At 36.7% G+C, this 23,240-nt stretch overlaps 1 protein-coding gene and 1 pseudogene across 1 annotated transcript; one reads left to right on the forward strand and one right to left on the reverse strand.

Annotated features, from left to right (window-relative positions):
- Positions 1 to 11,590: 11,590 nt before the first annotated feature.
- LOC140871474 (uncharacterized) lies at positions 11,591 to 12,433 on the reverse strand. The gene has a single exon (XM_073274006.1). It carries the CDS (start codon positions 12,431 to 12,433, stop codon positions 11,591 to 11,593), a length of 843 nt encoding a protein of 280 aa, XP_073130107.1.
- A 5,562-nt stretch (positions 12,434 to 17,995) lies between these two features.
- Positions 17,996 to 21,519, forward strand: LOC140871481 (DEAD-box ATP-dependent RNA helicase 8-like; annotated as a pseudogene).
- The last annotated feature ends 1,721 nt before the right edge of the window (positions 21,520 to 23,240 follow it).

Raw genomic sequence — 23,240 nt, forward strand, 5'->3', positions numbered from 1 at the left:
CCACCCCAGGGCTTCTTCACTCAAGCAGCACTCTAACGAAGTCCTATTGTAACCCCTGCATGAGTTTACGGTGGGCTCAGTCGCTGAGTGATCTGGTGTGTAGGCAAAGCCTTCCAGGTTTTGACAACTATTCTATACAAATAATTTAACATCTCAAAAGTAATATTGTTCTTGTTTGTCTTCTACAGTTCTATTCTAAAAACATCTAAAAACACCTCTCAAATGTTCTTTAAAAACTATACTTGAATAACACTTTTTAAAAATTATTTTTCAAAAATATTTTACAAAATTTTTATCCAAACACATACTTTAATTTTTTTCACTTATAAAACAATAAAAACATTTTTAAAGTAGATATCCAAACGGACCTATAGTTTTTGTTCTGGGCCTGATGGAAGTTTGCTGGTTCGTAGCAGACTTCCCACTAGTGCGAGCTTGGGCTTTAAGGATATCTTTCATCACGTGATTGGTTTTTTTTCTTTTATTATTCTATTTTTTTTTCTTTTTCAAAAAAAGTTTCTAAGACCATGGCTTCTAATCATTACAGGCTTTTTTGAGCTAATGCTGATATTTTTCAATATGCATAGTGTAAACCCTTGGCTAACGTGATAGATTTATTTATTTTCTAAAATGATGTATGAATGAGTTTATGAGAGTCGGTGTTCACATACATACAATGTATATCTTTCTGTCTTTCAATACACTATCTTTATGAATTTATTGGTAATTTAGATTAAAACGGTTTGATTTTAAGAAAATAATAATAATAATTTAGGAAACTCTAAGGCAAAATGTGCATTAATTGGCATGATGGATGATGGACCAAAAATGGTCATTACGATATTCTGAGAAATGTATCAGATTGGAAAACACTGTCATACAGTAAACAGAAAAAAAATAGAAAAATCATTTAGAAAAGGAAGACAATAGATCGTGGAGCAGGTTGAAGCACTTAACAACTAAAACCATCACAATTTTACAACAGCAAACAAATTTTCACGAAAGAAAATAATAATTGCTCGAAATTAACTAAAATTTCAAAAGATAGAACAACTTTCCTCATCCTTGAGGATCATCAGTATACCACGTGGAGTCTAGTTCAAATATATGAAAGCCATAACAGCAGTGGAAAACTCACGTTATAAATGACTGCTGCAAGGTTCCTGGCTAGAGTATCTTTGTATATATATTTCCCCACAAGGCTGTCCTTTGTAGCAACAATAATTTTTGCAGTTGTGCCTCCTGATACAATATTGAGCGGATACCAAAGGTAAACCTGACCAGAAGAAAGCTCCCAACAGTCAAAATCTTTGCAACCCATGAACCAAAAGCGCGGAGCAATCGAGCTGCTTTGTTAGATACAATACAAAAGGATGTCAAGAACTCTACCTTTGGGCGCTTCATTTTCATAAAATGCTACCGACTACATAAGTCAAAGCAACTCTGTCTTCAAGACGTAAAAGTAACTATTGCAAAGAAAGAGGTAGTCAGAAGGCACCTAGCAAAGAAATATTCTCATTGTATTTGCATACAATATTCGGGATTACTTCATTTCAGAAAGTGATAATGGACGGTGGACTAATTGGTTTGCCACATTTAGGAAGAATATTTGGGCATTGTAACTGTTGTGGTTCAAGTTTCCAAGCTATTAAATAACTTACAGTAGTTTTGGCCTTGGAAAGTCACGACTACAATATAGACATGTGAATTCACATCCATATATAGCTCCACAAGGTCTTGAACAATCTGTGCAGGCTAAAAAGTATAGAAGATGTTGTGGCTCTGAGACTTTTAGTGTAGTTTTCATCCAAAAAGATTTTACCTGCAAGTGGGAATGTAGTTATGTTAATATTTCTTTATGAGATTTAAGTAAAGAGAAACTAAATTGTCAATGAAAATTACCGTTTTAGTCAAAATGTGGATTTGATTGATCTTCGAATTTGAGAGTCTGATGGCTGATTTCTTCTTTGGTATGATTTTTCATATAACTTTTGAGAGATCGTTTTCTATATAATTTTTTTTTTATCAGAAATGTGAGCCGAAAATATTTTTAATTGGAGTTTTGAAACAACATTAAACAACTTTAAATTTCTGAGATATTTATGAACAAAATTTTGAGAACAAATAATCATCTATAAGTAATGAATAAAACGAATGTTGGCTAAGAAGGAATGTTATGTGCAGTTTTGAAAGGTAAAAATTGTAGTTGCCTATATTTTTTTTTAATAAAAAATGTGAGGCGAAAAATTTTTAATTGGAGTTTTGAAACATCATTAAACAACTTTGACGAAATTTAAAAACTGTAATTCAATCCTGATAGTGTTGATAGCAATTAAATGAGTATAAGAATTGAGAATCCATCAAATGAAAGATTTGTAGGTTAGAATATATCTATCTCAAAGAAAACTCGCTGCCTGTAAAACATCATGGTACACAACGTTCTTTGTATAATTAGTACTCTGGATCAATGGTGTTGATGGTCTAATAAGCACCTTTAACTGATCCATAGTCTTTGCTCTTGACAATGCAACATAAAGTTGTCCGTGTGAGAAAACAGGTTCCTTCAAATAAACACCAACAAAATCAAGAGTTTGATCTTGAGCTTATTAATTGTCATTGCGAATCTGTAATGCCCCGTTTTTATCTTAAATGAGTTTATTTGAGTTAATCGAAGATTGCAGAGTTCACGAGCCGACTTTATTTTGATCAGGGTCCTTTTTGCAAATTTTGGAAATTTCAGGGACTAAAACGCAAATATTGGATTTGTTATATTATCTACTCATTTGTTTGACTTTGAAAGCACTCCTCCTCCTCCTCACAACCGAGCTCCACCATTGAAGACGCCTCCAACACTTTCCAAGCTTTGTGATTTTGATTTCCGGTCGATCCAGCCGTTGGAAATTATTTCTGAAGGCAGATTATCGATCACAGCAGTGAGAGCTCTGTTATATTGTAAGTTCTTCTACGATCGGACGCATTCTAGTTTTTGGATGTTGTTAGAATCGAGTTAGATTCGAGTATGTTGTTCTCTACAGAGTTCTGATCGTTTATTATCTGTCAGTTTTGAAATAGAGCGACGTTCGGAATTGTTATGATTTTTGGAAGTATTATTCAAAAATCTATCTTTTGAGATTTGTTGGGTTTGTCTTGTTGTTGTTGTATTAGCTTTGAATCGAGTTGATATCGGTATTGAACTGCTGTCTGCGTTGCCGGTTTGTTCAGTTATAGCCGTTATGCCGTCGGTTAGAGTTTTGGGAATTTCGAACCGTTTTGAGTTATGAACTTGGCTTGTAAGTTGGTCATGGTTATTGATAAATCATCTCTTGTATCTGAACAGATTCGTTTGGAGTTTTCAAGCCCTGAGTTAGCAGCTGTTTGATCGTTTCAGAGTTTTGAACGAAGAACGGTATAGAGAAATTCTTTGCACTGTTACCTTGTTGTTGTATAGATTGGTTAGACTTTGATACAATCTCTTTGTAGCGTATCCAGACTTGGGAGCTACTGCATTGAAAGGTAAAAGCAGTCATCGTAGCGGGATAGCATACTCGGGACTGTGGTTCTCGAGTTTTCCCTTTTGAAATCACATACTTGCATCTACACTTGTTCTAGCATGAAGAACTTGTGTCTTGTTTGATTATATTGGCTTTTGTTAAATGGATTTTGTGTTATATTTATGTTGTGTATTCATCTTGAGCCAATCTTGCTTTCAGCGGGCAGAACCGCCCTTTTTGTTTAGACGTTTGGGAACTATGATTGAGTGGCCCAGGTTGTAGTCGTTACGTCTGGTGCTAGCATACTCATTATAGTTGCTCAAAGTCTAGAGGAGTGAGATACGTGGCACCACCTCGATTGGGAGAGTCGGTGAGTTGTTACGTGATCTTATCCTCGGGATCCCAAAAGCACAGCAGTAATCCCTCGTTATCAGATTTGATATCCCGGTTTAAAGACATGCCTTTCATTACGTTGTTATTGATTGCGTTATTGTATTGAAAGCATGTTTCCTGTTGTATTTCATGATATGTTGCTTTTACTGGGAATGTCATTCTCACCGGTTTTCCGGCTGTTGCTTTTTTTGTATGTGTACTTGGCAACAGGTGGGGCAGGACCAAGTCAGAAGAGGCATGGTTAGCTTCAAGAGGGAGAGCTAGTAGTGAGACTCGGTTTAGAAGTCGTGTCAACATGTCTACCTAGTGATATTGGAACATGTTTAGATAACGAACTTCGTTGTTATGTTGTATTGTTTATGCAAGCTTTGTTGAGATGTTATCGTTGCATGTTCTAATTGGAGTAGTTGTTAAACTCTAGAACTTCATGTATAAGTTAAAGAACGGCTTTTGAAATGCTTGATTTTGTTTTGGATGTTGCTTTTCTGCTGCCTTGTTTCTGCAGCAGGGGGCGCTCGGTCTGCACTTTTTAGCAGACCGAGCGCACACTTTATCCGAGAGAGGCAACAAGTTACTGCCTGGGAGGCGCACGGTCTGCATGTTTTAGCAGACCGAGCGCACCCCACCTTTAAAAAAAAAAAATTCTTTGATTTGCTTGGATTTGCTTTTAGTCATTAGATCTTGTCTATTTAATTATTGTTTACTCCTTGATTAGATGTTTAGAACCGAGGTCTCACATTAAATGGTATCAGAGAGTTAAGATTCTTGGTCGAACTAGAGTGAGCGGGGTAGATCGAGTTTGCGTGTATTGGCTCCTCGCATGTGTTTGAATTATTTAACTGTGTACTTAATTCCATGCGAGCATGCTTTATTGTTAAGAGTTATTGAATTACATGGTTTTGTGATTTAATTTATAAAGCATGATCTACTTGAGATATAACTGTTTCTGTGACCGACTAGTATCTGATATCCCAAGCGGTTGTAAGGGCACTGAATTGCAGCGATTGAATTATCTCGTGTCCTAACCTTTGATTATCAGATGGGTCCTCGTCGAGTAATAAACAGAAACTCACCGCCAGTTATCCCTCCAACTGAGCAAGCTAGCACTGAAACGGTTGAGATGGATGCTACAGCGACACCTATGGAAACCCTGCTGAAGAGGTTTCAGTCTTTTAATCCGCCGTTGTTGATAGGTTCAGAAATTCCAGTTGACTGTGAAAGTTGGTTGGATGATATTGATCAACTGTTCGATTCCATTGACTACACTGATGACCGCAGAATCAGGTTAGTAATTCATCAGCTACGTGGGGTTGCTAAGAGCTGGTGGATCATGACAAAGAAAGCAATGGAAAGCAGAGGTACTGAGGTTACTTGGACTCTTTTTAAATCTGAATTTTATAAGCGGTTTTTCCCTATCTCGTATCGCAAGGATAAGGGAGCAGAGTTTGCCAATCTGAGGCAAGGGAATCTGAACATCGAAGAGTATGTTGCCAAGTTTGATAGTCTGTTGCGTTTTGCACCGCTAATTGCCGGAGATGAAGAAGCGAAGGCAGATCAGTTTATAAACGGGTTAAACCCCGATGTCTTCACGTTGGTTAACACCAACAGGCCTAGCAACTTTGCGGATGCCATGAATCACGCAAAGGGAGCAGAATCAGGCTTGTGGAGGCAAAGAGGTAATCAGGGGGCGCCTCAGCAGCAGAGACAGTATCAGAACCAACCATCTCAGTACCAGAATCAGCCACCTCAACATCAGAACCAGCAGCAAAGGTATGAAGGTGGTAGCAGTGGGGGAAACAGAAAAGATCAGTACAAAGCAAGAGGTAAACAGTTCAAAAGGCAGGGGAACAGTTCGTCTAGTTCCAGTGGTTCCCGACAGTTTGGTTCAGGACAGAGCTCTAGATCATCATCCTTGTACTGCAGCAAGTGTGGGGGAAGACACTCACCGGACCAGTGTGTGGGAGTCTTTGGCAATTGTAACACCTATCAGCAACCGGGACACTTCTCTAAAGTGTGCCCACAGCGTAACAGAGATAGAGCTCAGAGCGGGAATTCGTCTAGACCTGCAGCTCAGCCGGAGAGACAGTCTCCTGCAGTTCACTCTTTCCAACCTCAGCAGCAGCAGAACAGACAGGGAGGTAGTACCAGTGCAAATCAGCCTCCGAGACAGCAGGCACGATTTTTCGCCTTGACAGAGGATCAGGCACAAGCAGCACCTGATGATGTTATAGCAGGTAACTGTTCGATTTTTTGTTATTCTGCTCATGTCTTGATAGATACGGGTGCTTCCCATTCCTTTATCTCTGAGAAATTTGTGTTATTGCATGCTTTGCCTACTGAGTTGTTGCCTACAGTAGTAGCTGTTACTTCACCTTTGGGTGGAGGAATTGTTTCTGTCCGATTAATCAGGAACTGTAAACTGTGTTTTGAAGGAAATTTGTTAGAATTCGACTGTATTGTACTTGGACTGTCAGATTTTGATTGTATTGTCGGTATAGATGCTTTAACCAAGTACAGGGCAACAGTCGATTGCTTTATGAAAGTTGTCAGGTTCAGACCTGAAATGGCAGACGAGTGGAAATTCTTTGGTAAGGGTTCTCGATCTAGAATTCCTTTGATTTCAGTGTTATCTATGACTCGTTTGCTACAGAGAGGTGCAGAAGGATTTTTGGTGTATGCAGTTGATGTACTGAAATCTAGCCCAGCTTTGGTAGATTTACCGGTGGTTAGAGAGTTTGCTTATGTGTTTCCGGAAGATGTTCCAGGTTTACCACCTATTCGAGAAATCGAATTCAGCATTGACTTAGTGCCAGGTACTCAACCTATCTCAAAAGCTCTGTATCGTATGGCACTTGTTGAATTGAAAGAGTTGAAGGAGCGACTTGAGGATTTGATTTCCAAGGGATACATCAGACCTAGTGTATCGCCTTGGGGTGCTCCTGTTCTTTTTGTTCGGAAGAAGGATGGTTCTATGCGGCTCTGTATCGACTACCGCCAATTGAATCAGGCTACAGTTAAGAACAAATATCCTTTACCCCGAATAGATGACTTGTTTGATCAACTGCAGGGTTCTTCTGTCTACTCTAAAATTGATCTGAGGTCAGGCTATCATCAGCTGAGAGTGCGAGAGGAAGACGTTCCTAAGACCGCATTCAGAACGAGGTATGGTCACTTTGAATTTATAGTCATGCCGTTCGGTTTGACTAACGCTCCAGCTGTTTTTATGGGTTTGATGAACCGTATCTTTCAGCGCTATCTTGATGAGTTTGTCATTATTTTCATCGATGATATTCTTATCTACTCGAAGAACCGTACTGACCACGCAGAGCACTTGAGAATCGTCTTGCAGATTTTGCGAGTTGAGCAGTTGTTTGCCAAGTTGTCCAAGTGTGAATTCTGGTTAGATCGAGTTGTCTTTCTCGGTCATATCATTTCTGAAGATGGGATTTCTGTCGATCCCAGCAAGATTGAAGCGGTTATGAATTGGCCTAGACCAACATCAGTACCTGAGATCCAAAGCTTCATGGGTTTAGCTGGTTATTACCATCGTTTCATCGAGGGTTTCTCGTCTATTGCCAAGCCAATTACCCAGCTGACTCAGAAGAATGCGCCTTTTGTCTGGACTACAGATTGCGAGGCTAGCTTTGTTGACCTGAAGAAGAGACTGACCAGTGCTCTTATTCTTGCTATTCCAAAAGGTACTGGAGGTTTCACAGTGTATTGTGATGCTTCTAACCGAGGTTTGGGTTGTGTTCTTATGCAGCATAAGCATGTGATAGCATATGCATCGAGGCAGCTGAAACCGCACGAGACTCGTTATCCGGTGCATGATCTTGAACTAGCTGCGATTGTATTTGCTCTGAAGATCTGGCGTCACTATCTTTATGGTGAGTCTTTCGAGATCTTTTCTGATCATAAAAGTATTAAGTACTTGTTTTCATAGGCAGAGCTGAATATGCGACAGAGAAGGTGGTTAGATCTGTTGAAGGATTTCGACTGTGAAATAAAGTATTATCCGGGGAAGTCGAATGCAGTTGCAGATGCCTTGAGCCGAAAGCTTTGTTCTTTATCTCTTTCTACTATCGGTGTTTCTCAGTTGATTGATGATTGTTGCACTGCTGGTTTAGAGTTTGAAACAGATAGGGAGACTATCAGAGTGTTTGCTATTCAAGCCGAGCCAGAGTTGTTTGTTGCGATCAGAGAAGCACAGAAGTCTGAGCCGAGCATTCAGGTTTCAGTAGAGAAAGTCAGAACTGGGCATCAGTCTGAATTCCAGGTTAGAGATGACGTCTTGTTTGTGAATAACCGTATTGTTGTGCCTGATGTTTCGGAGTTGAGACAGCGTATTCTCCGAGAGGTTCATTGCAGTCGGTTTAGCGTTCATCCTGGAGGTCGTAAGATGTACAACGATTTGAAGATTCAGTTCTGGTGGAAGAGAATGAAGAGCGACATTTCGAGGTTTGTATCTTGGTGTTTGAACTGTCAGCAAGTGAAAGCAGAGCGGAAGCGACCAGGTGGTCTATTGCACAGCCTATCTGTCCCTGAATGGAAATGGGATCACATTTCTATGGATTTCGTCACAAAGCTACCACGATCCGTTCGAGGATGCGATGCCATTTGGGTAGTGATCGACCGATTGACGAAGTCAGCTTGTTTTATTCCTTATAGGATGACGTATCGTCACGATCAGATGGCTGAGCTTTATGTTAGCAATGTTGTGAGACTTCATGGGGTGCCGAAGTCGATCATTTCAGATAGAGACCCTAGATTCACTTCGCACTTCTGGCACAGTTTGCAGGAGGCACTTGGTACTCGTTTGCACCTGAGTACAGCTTACCATCCTCAGACAGATGGACAGTCAGAGCGGACTATCCAGACGTTGGAGGATAGGCTACGAGCGGTAGTGCTAGACTTTGGCACTGGTTGGCAGGATTCTTTGCCTCTTGTCGAGTTTTCTTACAACAACAGTTTCCAAGCGAGTATCGGTATGGCGCCTTTTGAGGCATTGTACGGTAAGAAATGCCGATCTCCGTTGTTTTGGGATGACTTGTCCGAGTCACCAGATTTGGGACCGGTTATGCTTAGAGATATGGCAGAGCAGGTTAAGATCATTCAGACCAGAATGAAGACAGCTCAAGATAGACAGGCAAAGTATGCGAATGTCAGGCGTCGACCTCTGTGTTTTGAGCAGGGAGACCGTGTTTTCCTAAAGATTTCTCCGTTCAGAGGCACCGTCAGATTCGGTAAGAGAGGAAAGTTATCTCCGAGATTCATCGGTCCATACGAGATTCTCGAGAAGATAGGCGATCTTGCCTACAAACTTGCACTTCCTCCATCTTTATCTGGTATTCACGACGTTTTTCACGTCTCTATGCTGCGAAAGTATCATCCAGATCCTTCTCATATCCTTCAGCCTGACGTAGCCGAGTTAGACGAGACTCTGAGCTATTTTGAGCGACCGATTCAGATCCTTGATCGGAAAGAAAAGCAACTCAGAACCAAGTTGATTCCGTTGGTGAAAGTGCAGTGGAGCCGTCACTGAGTCGAGGAAGCGACTTGGGAGACAGAATCTGACATGAGACAATGTTTTCCAGAGTTGTTCGGATGACGTGAGTTCTTCTTACTGTCTTTAGTTCTTTATTCTATCTTATGAGTTGTGGTTCTCGTTGATTTCGAGGACGAAATCTCTTCTTAGTGGGGGAGAATTGTAACGCCCCGTTTTTATCTTAAATGAGTTTATTTGAGTTAATCGGAGATTGCAGAGTTCACGAGCCGACTTTATTTTGATCAGGGTCCTTTTTGCAAATTTTAGAAATTTCAGGGACTAAAACGCAAATATTGGATTTGTTATATTATCTACTCATTTGTTTGACTTTGAAAGCACTCCTCCTCCTCCTCACAACCGAGCTCCACCATTGAAGACGCCTCCAACACTTTCCAAGCTTTGTGATTTTGATTTCCGGTCGATCCAGCCGTTGGAAATTATTTCTGAAGGCAGATTATCGATCACAGCAGTGAGAGCTCTGTTATATTGTAAGTTCTTCTACGATCGGACGCATTCTAGTTTTTGGATGTTGTTAGAATCGAGTTAGATTCGAGTATGTTGTTCTCTACAGAGTTCTGATCGTTTATTATCTGTCAGTTTTGAAATAGAGCGACGTTCGGAATTGTTATGATTTTTGGAAGTATTATTCGAAAATCTAGCTTTTGAGATTTGTTGGGTTTGTCTTGTTGTTGTTGTATTAGCTTTGAATCGAGTTGATATCGGTATTGAACTGCTGTCTGCGTTGCCGGTTTGTTCAGTTATAGCCGTTATGCCGTCGGTTAGAGTTTTGGGAATTTCGAACCGTTTTGAGTTATGAACTTGGCTTGTAAGTTGGTCATGGTTATTGATCAATCATCTCTTGTATCTGAACAGATTCGTTTGGAGTTTTCAAGCCCTGAGTTAGCAGCTGTTTGATCGTTTCAGAGTTTTGAACGAAGAACGGTATAGAGAAATTCTTTGCACTGTTACCTTGTTTTTGTATAAATTGGTTAGACTTTGATACAATCTCTTTGTAGCGTATCTAGACTTGGGAGCTACTGCATTGAAAGGTAAAAGCAGTCATCGTAGCGGGATAGCATACTCGGGACTGTGGTTCTCGAGTTTTCCCTTTTGAAATCACATACTTGCATCTACACTTGTTCTAGCATGAAGAACTTGTGTCTTGTTTGATTATATTGGCTTTTGTTAAATGGCTTTTGTGTTATATTTATGTTGTGCATTCATCTTGAGCCAATCTTGCTTTCAGCGGGCAGAACCGCCCTTTTTGTTTAGACGTTTGGGAACTATGATTGAGTGGCCCAGGTTGTAGTCGTTTCGTCTGGTGCTAGCATACTCATTATAGTTGCTCAAAGTCTAGAGGAGTGAGATACGTGGCACCACCTCGATTGGGAGAGTCGGTGAGTTGTTACGTGATCTTATCCTCGGGATCCCAAAAGCACAGCAGTAATCCCTCGTTATCAGATTTGATATCCCGGTTTAAAGACATGCATTTCATTACGTTGTTATTGATTGCGTTATTGTATTGAAAGCATGTTTCCTGTTGTATTTCATGATATGTTGCTTTTACTGGGAATGTCATTCTCACCGGTTTTCCGGCTGTTGCTTTTTTTGTATGTGTACTTGGCAACAGGTGGGGCAGGACCAAGTCAGAAGAGGCATGGTTAGCTTCAAGAGGGAGAGCTAGTAGTGAGACTCGGTTTAGAAGTCGTGTCAACATGTCTACCTAGTTATATTGGAACATGTTTAGATAACGAACTTCGTTGTTATGTTGTATTGTTTATGCAAGCTTTGTCGAGATGTTATCGTTGCATGTTCTAATTGGAGTAGTTGTTAAACTCTAGAACTTCATGTATAAGTTGAAAGAACGGCTTTTGAAATGCTTGATTTTGTTTTGGATGTTGCTTTTCTGCTGCCTTGTTTCTGCAGCAGGGGGCGCTCGGTCTGCACTTTTTAGCAGACCGAGCGCACACTTTATCCGAGAGAGGCAACAAGTTATTGCCTGGGAGGCGCACGGTCTGCATGTTTTAGCAGACCGAGCGCACCCCACCTTTAAAAAAAAAATTTCTTTGATTTGCTTGGCTTTGCTTTTAGTCATTAGATCTTGTCTATTTAATTATTGTTTACTCCTTGATTAGATGTTTAGAACCGAGGTCTCACAGAATCATAGTCGGACAGGAAATTGTTTTCTTTTGAATGGAATGGACGAAAAATTTTCATGAGGAGTTTCTAATGTGATACGAGGAATAAAGACAGCCTTTCCAGCATGTATACCAACTGATATTTCAGCGTAGCTTACATTTGCGTTGAAACCTTTACAAAGAAGGCGTGTGCCATTGCAAAGTCCCTCGATTGGATTAATATTTCTGAGAAGTATGATTGGAGCATTTAGTTTCAAAGTTAGTTTATGCGGAGGAAGTCCTTGAGGAGTTAAAGAATGGAATAGTTCATCTTGGTCTGGTATAATACAAGCACTTATGTTTTCGTCGCAGCTATAATAAGTAGTTTCTTCTCCAGGAAATTTATTAATCAATACATCATTAATGTCGTTGACAAACTCGTTTCGTGTGGTGCGTATTGCTCGTTTAACAAATAAAGAGAAATCTAAATTAACATTGGTAATATTTGGGAACATTGTCTCTGTTAACATATTTAAAGATGTAGCTTCATCTATAAATGGGATGTTTGCTTCACATGGAATTAGAATTTCATCTTTCTCGTTCGTTTCTTCAACACCGTCACCAATTTTTAATAAGTAAGAAGAAAATGTCGGATCAAGTAATGCTCGCATGTTTTGCTTCAGTTTTAATTTTTCAAAATGGTTCCATAAAGGTGACATAACAATTGACGAATTTATTATATCATCCTTATTAGTTTTAAGAATCACTAGTAATGTTTGGCGAAAATCTCCACCGAAGACAATAGTTTTACCACTGAATATTGTTTGTGTATTCATTATGTCTCTTAACATTTCATCGAATTTTTCAATGATACTGCGTTTAGCCATTGTAGCCTCATCCCAAATTATTAATTTTGATATTTTTATTAAATGAGCAATTGTGCTTTGTTTACTTATGTTACAAGGTTTGAAATTATTTTCGTCCAAAGGAATTTTAAATCTTGAGTGGGAAGTGCGTCCTCCTGGAAGCAAAGATGCTGCGACACCTGAAGTTGCTGTAGCAAGTGCTATATGACCAGCAGAACGAATTGTGGCAAGAATTGTTTTGTATAAGAATGTTTTTCCAGTACCACCAGGACCATCGACAAAGAATACACGAGACAAATTATTATTAACACAATATAAAATCTGGTTGTAAGCATATTTTTGTTCTTTATTTAATTGCTCAACAGCAAGCAAGTCTTCATTAGGTATAGTTATATCTTTTTCAGTTTGTAATTCTTTTGTCAAATTATCAACAGAACTTAGAAATACTTCATCGGTTACTGAGAAGAAATCTTCTAATCTTTTTCCAATTGAGTATAGATGATACGCAATGTTGTTTAGTACTTTCTGTTTAATAATGTAAGGATTGAGAGATTTATTTTGTTCAAAATCTTGTGATAAGAAATTTGCATACTTCAACCATAATTGTTTAGGATTCTCTGGGTCACAGTAGACGAGGGCAGTAGCAAACAATTATCGTAAAGCAGTAGGCATCAAATATGAAGTTGCCTCTTCGATACAGTTGTCAATAGTATTATCATGCTCCATTAATCCTAATATTTGCGCTGCTTCTCTAAATGTAGCATAGGTTTTTTCATTGATTGTTCGTAAATCTTTGAATGAAGTAGGCTTTCGAATGTGCATAAGTAACAACCTCAGATAAAAAATTTCGCCGTATGTTGGATGACAGCTAAAAATTCTAGATATAACTTCATTTCTTTTACGTGGTTCCCATTCCTTTATATCATGGTGCCAAGTAAAGTATTCTGGAAATTCAACATGTAAACAAGCAAGCTCATTATATTTATTCATGTGGAAAAATTGTGTTAACATAGTTTTTTTTATCGTAGGATTATTCGTAATGGTAGATAATGATTGAGTGGCAGTAAAAGTTACTAATTGTTGTCCTTCTAAATGAATTGGTAAACATATTACAGATGGATGAACATGGTGAAGATCAAAACTAAAAAAATTCGCCAAATTGCTTCAGGAGGTGAAATCCATCTTGCACTTTAGAAATTTTTTATTTCGTCAACCAATAAGTGTTTTTCATCATTAGCTAATGTATACAAAATTCTATCGTGTCCTTTGTAAATATATTTGTATATATATTTTATGGCTTGAATAGTTGAACATATTTCAACATTGATGTGACAATTAAACTTAGCTAGATGATATGGGTTATATGGTACAACCCAACGATTATCAAGTTGTGAGCCTCTAATAGTGAGCATATGGTTGTCATTTCGACGTCGGTATATTGGATATGAATTTATACCAAAATTAGTATTTTCTGAGAAATCTTTTGGATAATTAAACTTACATGAGCCTTTTTTCATACAAGGACATGATGGATTAAGAGAACCACAAGGTCCATGTATCATATGCTTAACCACCAATGAAAATAAATATGGATGTGTTATTTGATCAGGTAATTCTGCACAAACAATTCTATCAAATGCTTCAGGGCAAAACATTTTCGATGCTTGGCTTAAAATTAGAAAGTGAGCATGTGGTAACCCTCTTTTTTGAAATTCTATAACATAAGTATAGGCAATCACGTGACCAAAAATAGAATTTTTAAATAAATCATTTTTCAGAACTTGAAGTTTTGCACGGAATATTCTAGCAATCAAATCAGGTCTATTTTGTATTTTATCAAAGGGTAGACATAAAGCTTTTATTTCTGGCCAATTTGGGTTTGAAGTTATTGTGAGAAAAATATCAGGTTTTCCATAACGTTGTACTAAAGTGATAGCATTCATATATGTCTTACGCATATCTCTAGGTCCTCCTATGAAAGAGGCAGGTAATATCATACGCTTACCAATGTCAGAACCCATTTCAAACCCTTGTGTCATACTATCTAATAATCCAGAGTATATTTCATTGCGTAAACGATGTTGCATGTCTTTAGTTCTGAAAAATTCTAGTCTTGATGTTTCAATTTTAATGTACATATCTATTACATATTGTTGTAAAAGCCTACCAGTATGTAGCAAGAAAGATTTATCGTTTTCACGTATCTGTAATTTATAACAATAATATTCACGACAAGACACGATTGACCTTTTGGTTTTCTGTTTTTTTGGAGCAGTTAGTAGTTGTGGAATCTTGAATATCATAAATGTTTTCACCACTACATGTTGGCCTTGGAGTAACATTTTTTTTGTCTTTCATTCAATCTTTTAATATTTCGATGCCACCCGGATTCTTCATTTGGAAAAATAAGAGGATATTGCATAGGATCATAACAAGCAAAGTAATGTTTAATTATTTGAGGTTGACTGTTTTTTGGATATATTTGTATGTGTTGACTTGAGTACTGGTGGCTTTCATCGTCTTCTAACCAAATTCCAGCAACTTGGGATATGGTAGGTTTGTTAAAAACACGTTGATCAACAATAGGGTCGGCTTGTAAAGCAATATTATATTCGTTTAAGTTCTGAATTGTACTAAGACTTCGGAAGAAATTTCCGTTTGGATTTATTTTTAAAATATGAGTTAATTTTTGTACGAGAGTTTCTTGAAATTTAGAACTAATACACATTCTATTCAAGATCTCGTGTTCAGTGTCAAAAAAATACAATTGCATATTTTTAGGGTTCTGATTGTTTGATGGTATTAGTTGATCCAAAAAATGATAAACTTGGCCTTGTACACGGAATGTATAAATCCCAGCATTTTTTATAGCTAAATATTTGTCACAATGTACACCCATTGATGTGAATGCAAACATATTATTGTAACTACGGACGTAGTTAATGAATTCTTTGGCATTCTGATCATTACCAAGATATAATCGAACTAAGTCAGTAGGCATTTCAGTGTTGAGAAGATTTACATCACCTAATGAGCAACAAAATGTAGGTGGTTCCAAGTAAATACGGTGTGCACCACAATATTGACAGTTTGGAACATCAGGCAGTAAATTTGGACTGCTGACTTTGCATGTTAATGGGTCAACATCAACATTTTGTTTGTCAATTGTATTTGAAATTGAAAGTTGTTTCTGTTTTTGTCGTCGATTGTTTTTAGCCACTCTACGATCTTCTATGCTATTGTATTTTCGTTTTTGAGTTTTTGTTGACATGATTGCAAACGTCAAAAGGTAGAAAAAGTATGACAATATAGGCTAAATATTTTGGAACTTGTATTTCCTGCGAGTAAAAATTTAAATAATGTGATGTTCTAAGATTAAATAATTTTTTTACAGCTAAGTAAAATACACAAAGACAGAAAGTTAACAGAATAGTACAAGATAGAGTTTAATTTAATTAATCTAAATAACCCTACATATAATCATAGTTGAAGCTACTGACTAAAGCAGCAAGGAAACAATTTTTTTTAATTTTTTTTTTTCAACTACAGTCCATTAAATATCTGTAAGAACATATATTATCAAACTACCTAGTACAAAAAAACACCAGGAATATCATTTGACGAAATGATAAAGGTAATCTATAATTGCAGACTGGAGGTTAATAATATTAGTAGTCAGATTTAAGCAACTTGATGAAACATAGGATACAAAATCAGTCTGCATGTCTTTATTTCGTAGTCCTTTTAATTTCAGAATTCAGAATTGACAAATAAAAGAGACAACTGTTAAGTGTTGATATTTTATCGTAATCTTAAATAACAAACCAGTTAATGGTTCAGTCTGTAACAGTCCTTTGATTCTAGGTTGGAAAAATAAAAAGTGAAGACACAGTTAAATGGTAGCCGAATATTCCATATGCATGTGTGGTTATGTTGTATTTAAAAACAATGTAAGTTGCAGACAGAACAAGTAATTCAAAGTGCATTAATTAAGTTACAGGAAAATAAGAGAAATGACATAAACTAAGGTTTTTGAGGTCAGGAACAAATAGAAAGAAAAAAAAAAGATATGCGAGGACATAAACCAAGCTGTTTGAAGTCAGATGCGCAGAAAAGAAAACATAAGTAAATGTAAACCAAACGAATCAAAATCGGAAGACTTACAACTGAGCAGATCAAAGAAAACAGAAGTAAATGTAAACCAAGCGAATCAAAATCGGAAGACTTACAACTGAGCAGATCCGTGTCATAAACACAGTCGGAAAACCAACCGACGAGCAGATCGGAGCAAATCGATGTCGAAACCTAAATAAGAAAGATTTAGACGTAAGAGTAGATAAGAGAACATAACTATATTCGTAAAACCATAAGAAACCTACCGATTTCGAGGCTGAGAACCCAGCAGTGAGCAGATCGTGAAAAGCACAAGGAGAGGTGACGAAGACAGTAAAGAACGAAAGCCAAGCGATTGACGAACGGAGCACTGAGGAAATCGGCGAGCAGATCGGAGGAAATCGGCGAGTAGATCGGAGCAAATCGGTGTCGTAACCTAAACACGGAAGATTTAGATGTAAGCGTAGAGAAGAGAACACAACTCAATTCGTTAAACCAGAATAAACCTACCGATTCGAGGATGACAACCCAGCAGTGAGCAAATCGTGAAAAGCACAAGGAGAGGCGACGTAGACGGTAAAAAACGAGAGCCAAGCGATTAAAGAACGGAGCAGTGAGAAAATCGATAAGTTTGATATGTATGCGCAGAGAAGACGGTGAAAACGAATAACATTTAATCATTTTTTTTGTGTAAATCGATGGAGAAGTAGGATACAAGACACGTGTATTTGTGAGAAGGGGAAAGCCAAACGCGTGTAATTGTGGCGGACGGGAGACCGGGAGTTAAATGGCCATTTTAAGAAATAGTACACTTTCATATATGTAGATGTAGATGTAGATGTAGATATATATATACATTTCTCTATCCTCCTATTCATCATCATCTTCCCAGATTTTCCGATCCTTCTTTTTTTTCTTCAAACTTTTCCCGTCACACGAAATCAATGTAGCGTGATCGATTTTCGAAAATGCATAGTTTCGGAATCCTCGCGATGAGGGCTAGCTAGTGATACCCATTTTGTAAGGTTTTCTTGTGACACTTGAAAACCAGCCACCCCACTATCCATGTTTTATGCCAGTTACCGCCTCCATCACCGCCAGTATTCATGGTGCTCTACTTTGGGACGATTTGAGTTTAATACTTAGTCTTTAATCACAACTTCAGGCTGTTTTTGGGGTGAGAATAATTTTAGTTCGAATTATGAGATTTTTGGTTTGATTTCGATCCAAATAATTGATAATTTTTTTGTTTTGGGTGTAGGAACAACGTACACTTTAGTGATTCGAGGTATCGAACTCAATTTCCAGCGTTAATTGTGGAATTTTGGAAAAATTCAGATTGATACAAGTTGAGATTTTTGAATGTTAAGAGCTATTTAACTCTATATTTTGATGGTTAGATGTGTTAGAATTGGTATATATTAATTTCAGGATTTATGAGTAATTTTCTGGAATTTCATATTATGAAAATTTGGGTATTTCGTACCGGATGTAACTGCAACAAAAGGAAATGAGTTTGAAGATTACTTTCTGAAACGTGAACTGTTGATGGGAATATACGAGAAGGGGTTTGAGAGGCCTTCTCCCATCCAGGTGCTCTTACCGGTAGGGATATCCTTGCCCGGGCTAAAAATGGTACCGGGAAAACTGCTGCATTTGGCATTCCTGTATTGGAAAAAATTGATCCAGATAACAATGTCATTCAAGGTATCCATGCACCTGTTATAATTTGGTAGAAAGAACTATTTATCCAATTGTACAGAAAATTTCTTTGTTGTGTTAATATGGGTAGCCGTTCAAAATATTGTATGAAAATAAATATTGTCAATCTGTCATTTTAACCAGAGTATGTTAAATATAATCAATCTTTCGTTTTAACCTGTGAAAGTGTTTACTGATGTGATTTGCGGGAGGAATTTCTCTTGCTTCATTACAATACCTCAAAACTAGCGAATCTTTGAGTAAACGAGCATTAACTCTGCCTTTTCAATCCAGTTTGGTTGAGGAAATATTGCAATTTTCTAATAAACTAGTATTTTTTTTATGAAACTTCCTTAATCTATTAATTTGAATTTTCGATCACTACTAGGGAGGGATAAAGAATGTGAGTCAAAATATAGAAAACATGAGTTGACAGGTCAAGGATCGCTGCCTCACTCCTTGTCTGATTCAATCATCATTCAATGTTATGAACCTAATTGAAATTTTAACCAAATTTTGAATTGCTGATAATCAATCTGAATCTACTAAAAAAAATCATTAGTAAGACCCAATGGAATTTTGTTACTTGACTAATCCGATTCTGTGGGCAAACTACAAAAGGTCAAATTATTGGCTCAAAAACTATATCTGTATTTTGTAGAGAAGGATTTTAGTGTCTGCTGATGTAGTACCTGAAACTTTTTTTTACATTTGATGATGTAAAAAATGTTCACACCTCCACTGATGGTTCCCTGAAAACTATTTATATGCACAAGTTTTTAGTTTTCCCCAATTGGTTATGCTATCAACAACACTTACCATTTTGTTTTATCTGGCACAGAGTAATTAGATTATCTTTTTATCTGGTTTCATTTTTCCATGAAGTTATTTGTAGTTCTTAAGAGATTAATTATCAAAGACACTTCTAATTAGTTAAAGTGTTGGCTTTTACTGTTTATTCACTAATGTCATCAAAACATCGGCTGACTTGAAAGATATCATTTTCCTGCTCTGTCTATGTCTTACGTTTTTTGACCGGTGAATGTTTATCATCGATTATCTTTGTGAAAATTCATCAATTAAATCTGATGTAGTCAACTTTGATTTTATGTCCTTATTCTGAGCTTTATGTGTTTTTACTAATGAATGCAACTGTTATATTAGTACCAACTAGAGAATTAGCACTTCAGACATCTCAAGTCTGTAAGGAACTAGGAAAGCACTTGGAAATTCAAGTGATGGTGACCACAGGAGGAACCAGCCTGAAGGATGATATCATGAGATTGTATCAACCTGTCCATTTACTGGTTTGAACTCCGGGGAGGATAGTCGATCTGACCAAAAAAGGGTTATGCATTTTGAAGGATTGTTTGATGCTTGTTATGGATGAGGTTTGTGGCTTGTTACTCTTTTCCCTCATTTTGGCTATTTAGTATTCCTCTTTTGTATCATTCTGATTCAATGTATCCTATGACTGCCAAACCCATAGTTTCAAATATTATAGTGACTCTCTTTTGCTTATTCTGGTGTTCAAAATATGCTAGCTTTTTAATAGATTTAATTTTTCAGGAGGATAAGCTTTTATCTCCTGAGTTTCAACCTTCAATAGCGCAGCTGATAGCTTTTCTTCCTCGGAATCGGCAAATTTTGATGTATTCGGCAACATTTCCAGTGACCGTGAAAGATTTTAAAGACAGATATTTGCATAAACCTTATGTCATTAATTTAATGGACGAACTCACACTCAAAGGTATTACCCAGTATTATGCTTTCGTAGAAGAAAGACAGAATGTTCATTGCCTGAATACACTTTTCTCTAAGGTTTGATTGTAACTTCTCAAGTCTTGTTTATGGCAGCCTTCTTCTTTATGGGAAATTTGTAACACTTTTTACACATTTACAGCTGCAAATTAACCAGTTAATAATCTTTTGCAATTCCGTGAATCGAGTGGAGTTGCTAGCAAAGAAAATCACTGAGTTGGGTTATTCTTGCTTCTATATTCATGCTAAGATGCTGCAAGATCATCGCAACAGGGTTTTTCATGACTTCCGAAATGGTGCTTGCAGGAATCTTGTTTGCACTGGTATACTGCTGATTTTTCTCTCTGCCTTGATGAAATTCTATTGCTCAAAGTCTGTCACATCAATGTAATGGAAGCGACACTAGTATTTGTGTGTGCTTAAACACTATGTTCGGCAATATCAAGATTTTCTTTCGTGTATTCTACAGATTTATTTACGAGAGGAATAGACATACAAGCTGTCAACGTCGTCATCAATTTTGATTTTCCTAAGAATTCAGAAACTTATCTTCACAGGGTATGTGGAATTAACTTCTGAAGGAACAACTCGCCAAAGAATACTTGGGACTTGATCCAAGAACTGGAACTCGATATAGTGAAATAATGTTGGTATGTCTACTTGTTTAGGTGGGTCGCTCGGGGAGATTTGTGCATCTCGGATTGGCTGTCAATTTGATCACTTACGAAGATCGCTTCAAACTGTATGTCTAATCTTTCTCCCTAAAAGAGCTTTTGCTTGATTTCTCTTTTTTGGTTTGCACTTGAAACACGTTCACCTCATTGATAGTAAGAGACTAAATTTCGGTATTAATCTCCTTTTTTCCCCCTCTTCTCTGCTTGCCTTGCCCTTTCTTTCAGGTACAGGATTGAGCAGGAGCTGGGTACAGAAATAAAACAAATTCCTCCTTTTATTGATCAAGCTGTCTACTGTCAGTGATACCTGAACCATATGGTGGTGAGTTCCTCGAGCATTTGCTATTTAGATGATGTACCGTTTCCTAGTGTGTCGAGGTGGTTCTATCAAGACTTGTATGTCTCTCTTATTTAAATTTTCATGTATGTTCTTAGGATGCCAAATAAAGATTGGGGGTTTCCATGTTCTTGATTATGTTTTTGTGCAACTCAGTCAAGATGGAAACCGGCGATGGTTCATTTGCTACCTGGAGGCTTGGACATCTGGATTGACTTGGGTAATTGGGAGACTGCTTTATTTTTTGAAAGCACGATCAACCAAAAATCTGGAGTTTTCTCCATCATTGCATCTAATGTGTTCGTTGCGTGCTGTACTGCTGTTCATGTTTTTTCTGGTAGTTGTTTTATTTATGTAATGCTGTTACATACGACTTTGCTTGTATTCTCTTGCTATAATGTGTTTTCCTGATCAGCAAAAAATTGAGTAGGTTTTTCTGACGTAGTTCTGAATTGTATCATTATTCAACTAGTAACTAACAGTTGGAAGAATCTTGAATGGATTATGATTATAGGGTTGAATTCTAAGATTAAGTGGGTTTCGTGTTTATTCCTGTTTCTACTGTAAAACTATTTCATTCCTAAATCGTTGGGCAATGGATGTCGCCAGTGTTTGGAAATGCATAAAATAAAATGATTATGGAAAGTTGATAATCATTTTTATTTGAGTATTTGCAAACACTATGTTGAACTTGCAAACTAAATTTGATTCGAGTATGATCGATAATTTAAGAATGAATGCAGAAATCCTACCACTGGCTCTGGCTCTGCGCTGATTTGTGGGCTTGAAGAGTCTAAATATTTTATTTTATTTTTCAAAGAATATTTCTCCAAAATATTATTCATAGTATTATGTTCTTGTATATGTTTCAAATTAGCAGCGATGTTTTTCGCATTTATCACACAACTATCTTCGTAATACTTTGTTAAATATCGAATCATCAACTTCCAAAATAGCGCAATACGATTTCCTTGGATAAAACAAAACTATTCTTAAATAACTAGTTCCCATTTTTTTTATCCAGTAAATATTTTTTTTTTTTTTAAAAGTCGAATTGGATTTGAGTCGAATTTGAACTTATTTGATCCATTTGACGATATATAAGGTTGCATTTGGATGGTGGGAGTTGGAATGATTCAAATCTTCCAAACAGACCATCTCAAGTTGCCTTTTAGTTTCTAAATTCTTTAAATTTGAAATCATTTAGTTATTATTCTTAGTTAATTTCGATGATTTCAAATTCTTACTTCAATTAGTACTCATTTGAAATAGATGGTTTTTAAGATCCATATTTCTGAAATCAGATTCTCCAATCGAAATGGAGCCTAACAAGATTTAATCCTTGATCAAACCTAATGCAAGTGTAAAAATTGAGTTTCATTAAAAAATTTTGCAAAACTCAAACATAACAAGTCTTAGTTTCTATTTTATTTTTAAAAAAAATGTTAGGTTCCGTTTGGACATGTATTTATAAAACGTTTTTATAAAGTTTTTTTAAAAAACTTTTTATAAAATGTTCTAAAAGTTGTTTTAAAAATAAATATGTGTTTTGACAACTATTTTATAAAAATATTTTAACATCTCAAAAGTAATATTGTTTATGTTTGTATTCCACAATTCCATTTTAAAAATATCTAAACGGACCTATAGTTTTGTTCTGGGCCTGGTGGAAGTTTGCTGGTTCGTAGCAGACTTCCCACTAGTGCGAGCTTGGGCTTTAAGGATATTTTTCATCACGTTATTGGCTTTTTCTTTTTTCTTTTATTATTATTATTTTTTCTTTTTCAAAAAAAGTTTCTAAGACCATGGCTTCTAATCATTACAGGCTTTTTTGAGCTAATGCTGATATTTTTCAATATGCATAGTGTAAACCCTTGGCTAACATGATAGATTTATTTATTTTCTAAAATGATGTATAAATGAGTTTATGATAGTTGGTGTTCACATACATACAATGTATATCTTTCTGTCCTTCAATACATTATATTTTTATCAATTTCTTGGCAATTTAGATTAAAACGGTTTGATTATTAAGAAAATAATAATAATAATAATAATAATAATAATAATAATAATAATAATAATAATAATAATAATAATAATAATAATAATAATAATAATTTAGGAAACTCTAAGGCAAAATGTGCATTAATTGGCATGATGGATGATGGACCAAAAATGGTCAATCGAGCACTTTATGTTGTCTCCCTCACGACTACATCGTCTGATGATTGCAACCTTC

Source organism: Henckelia pumila, chromosome 1, assembly GCF_033568475.1.
Source record: "Henckelia pumila isolate YLH828 chromosome 1, ASM3356847v2, whole genome shotgun sequence".
Lineage (NCBI taxonomy): Eukaryota > Viridiplantae > Streptophyta > Magnoliopsida > Lamiales > Gesneriaceae > Henckelia > Henckelia pumila.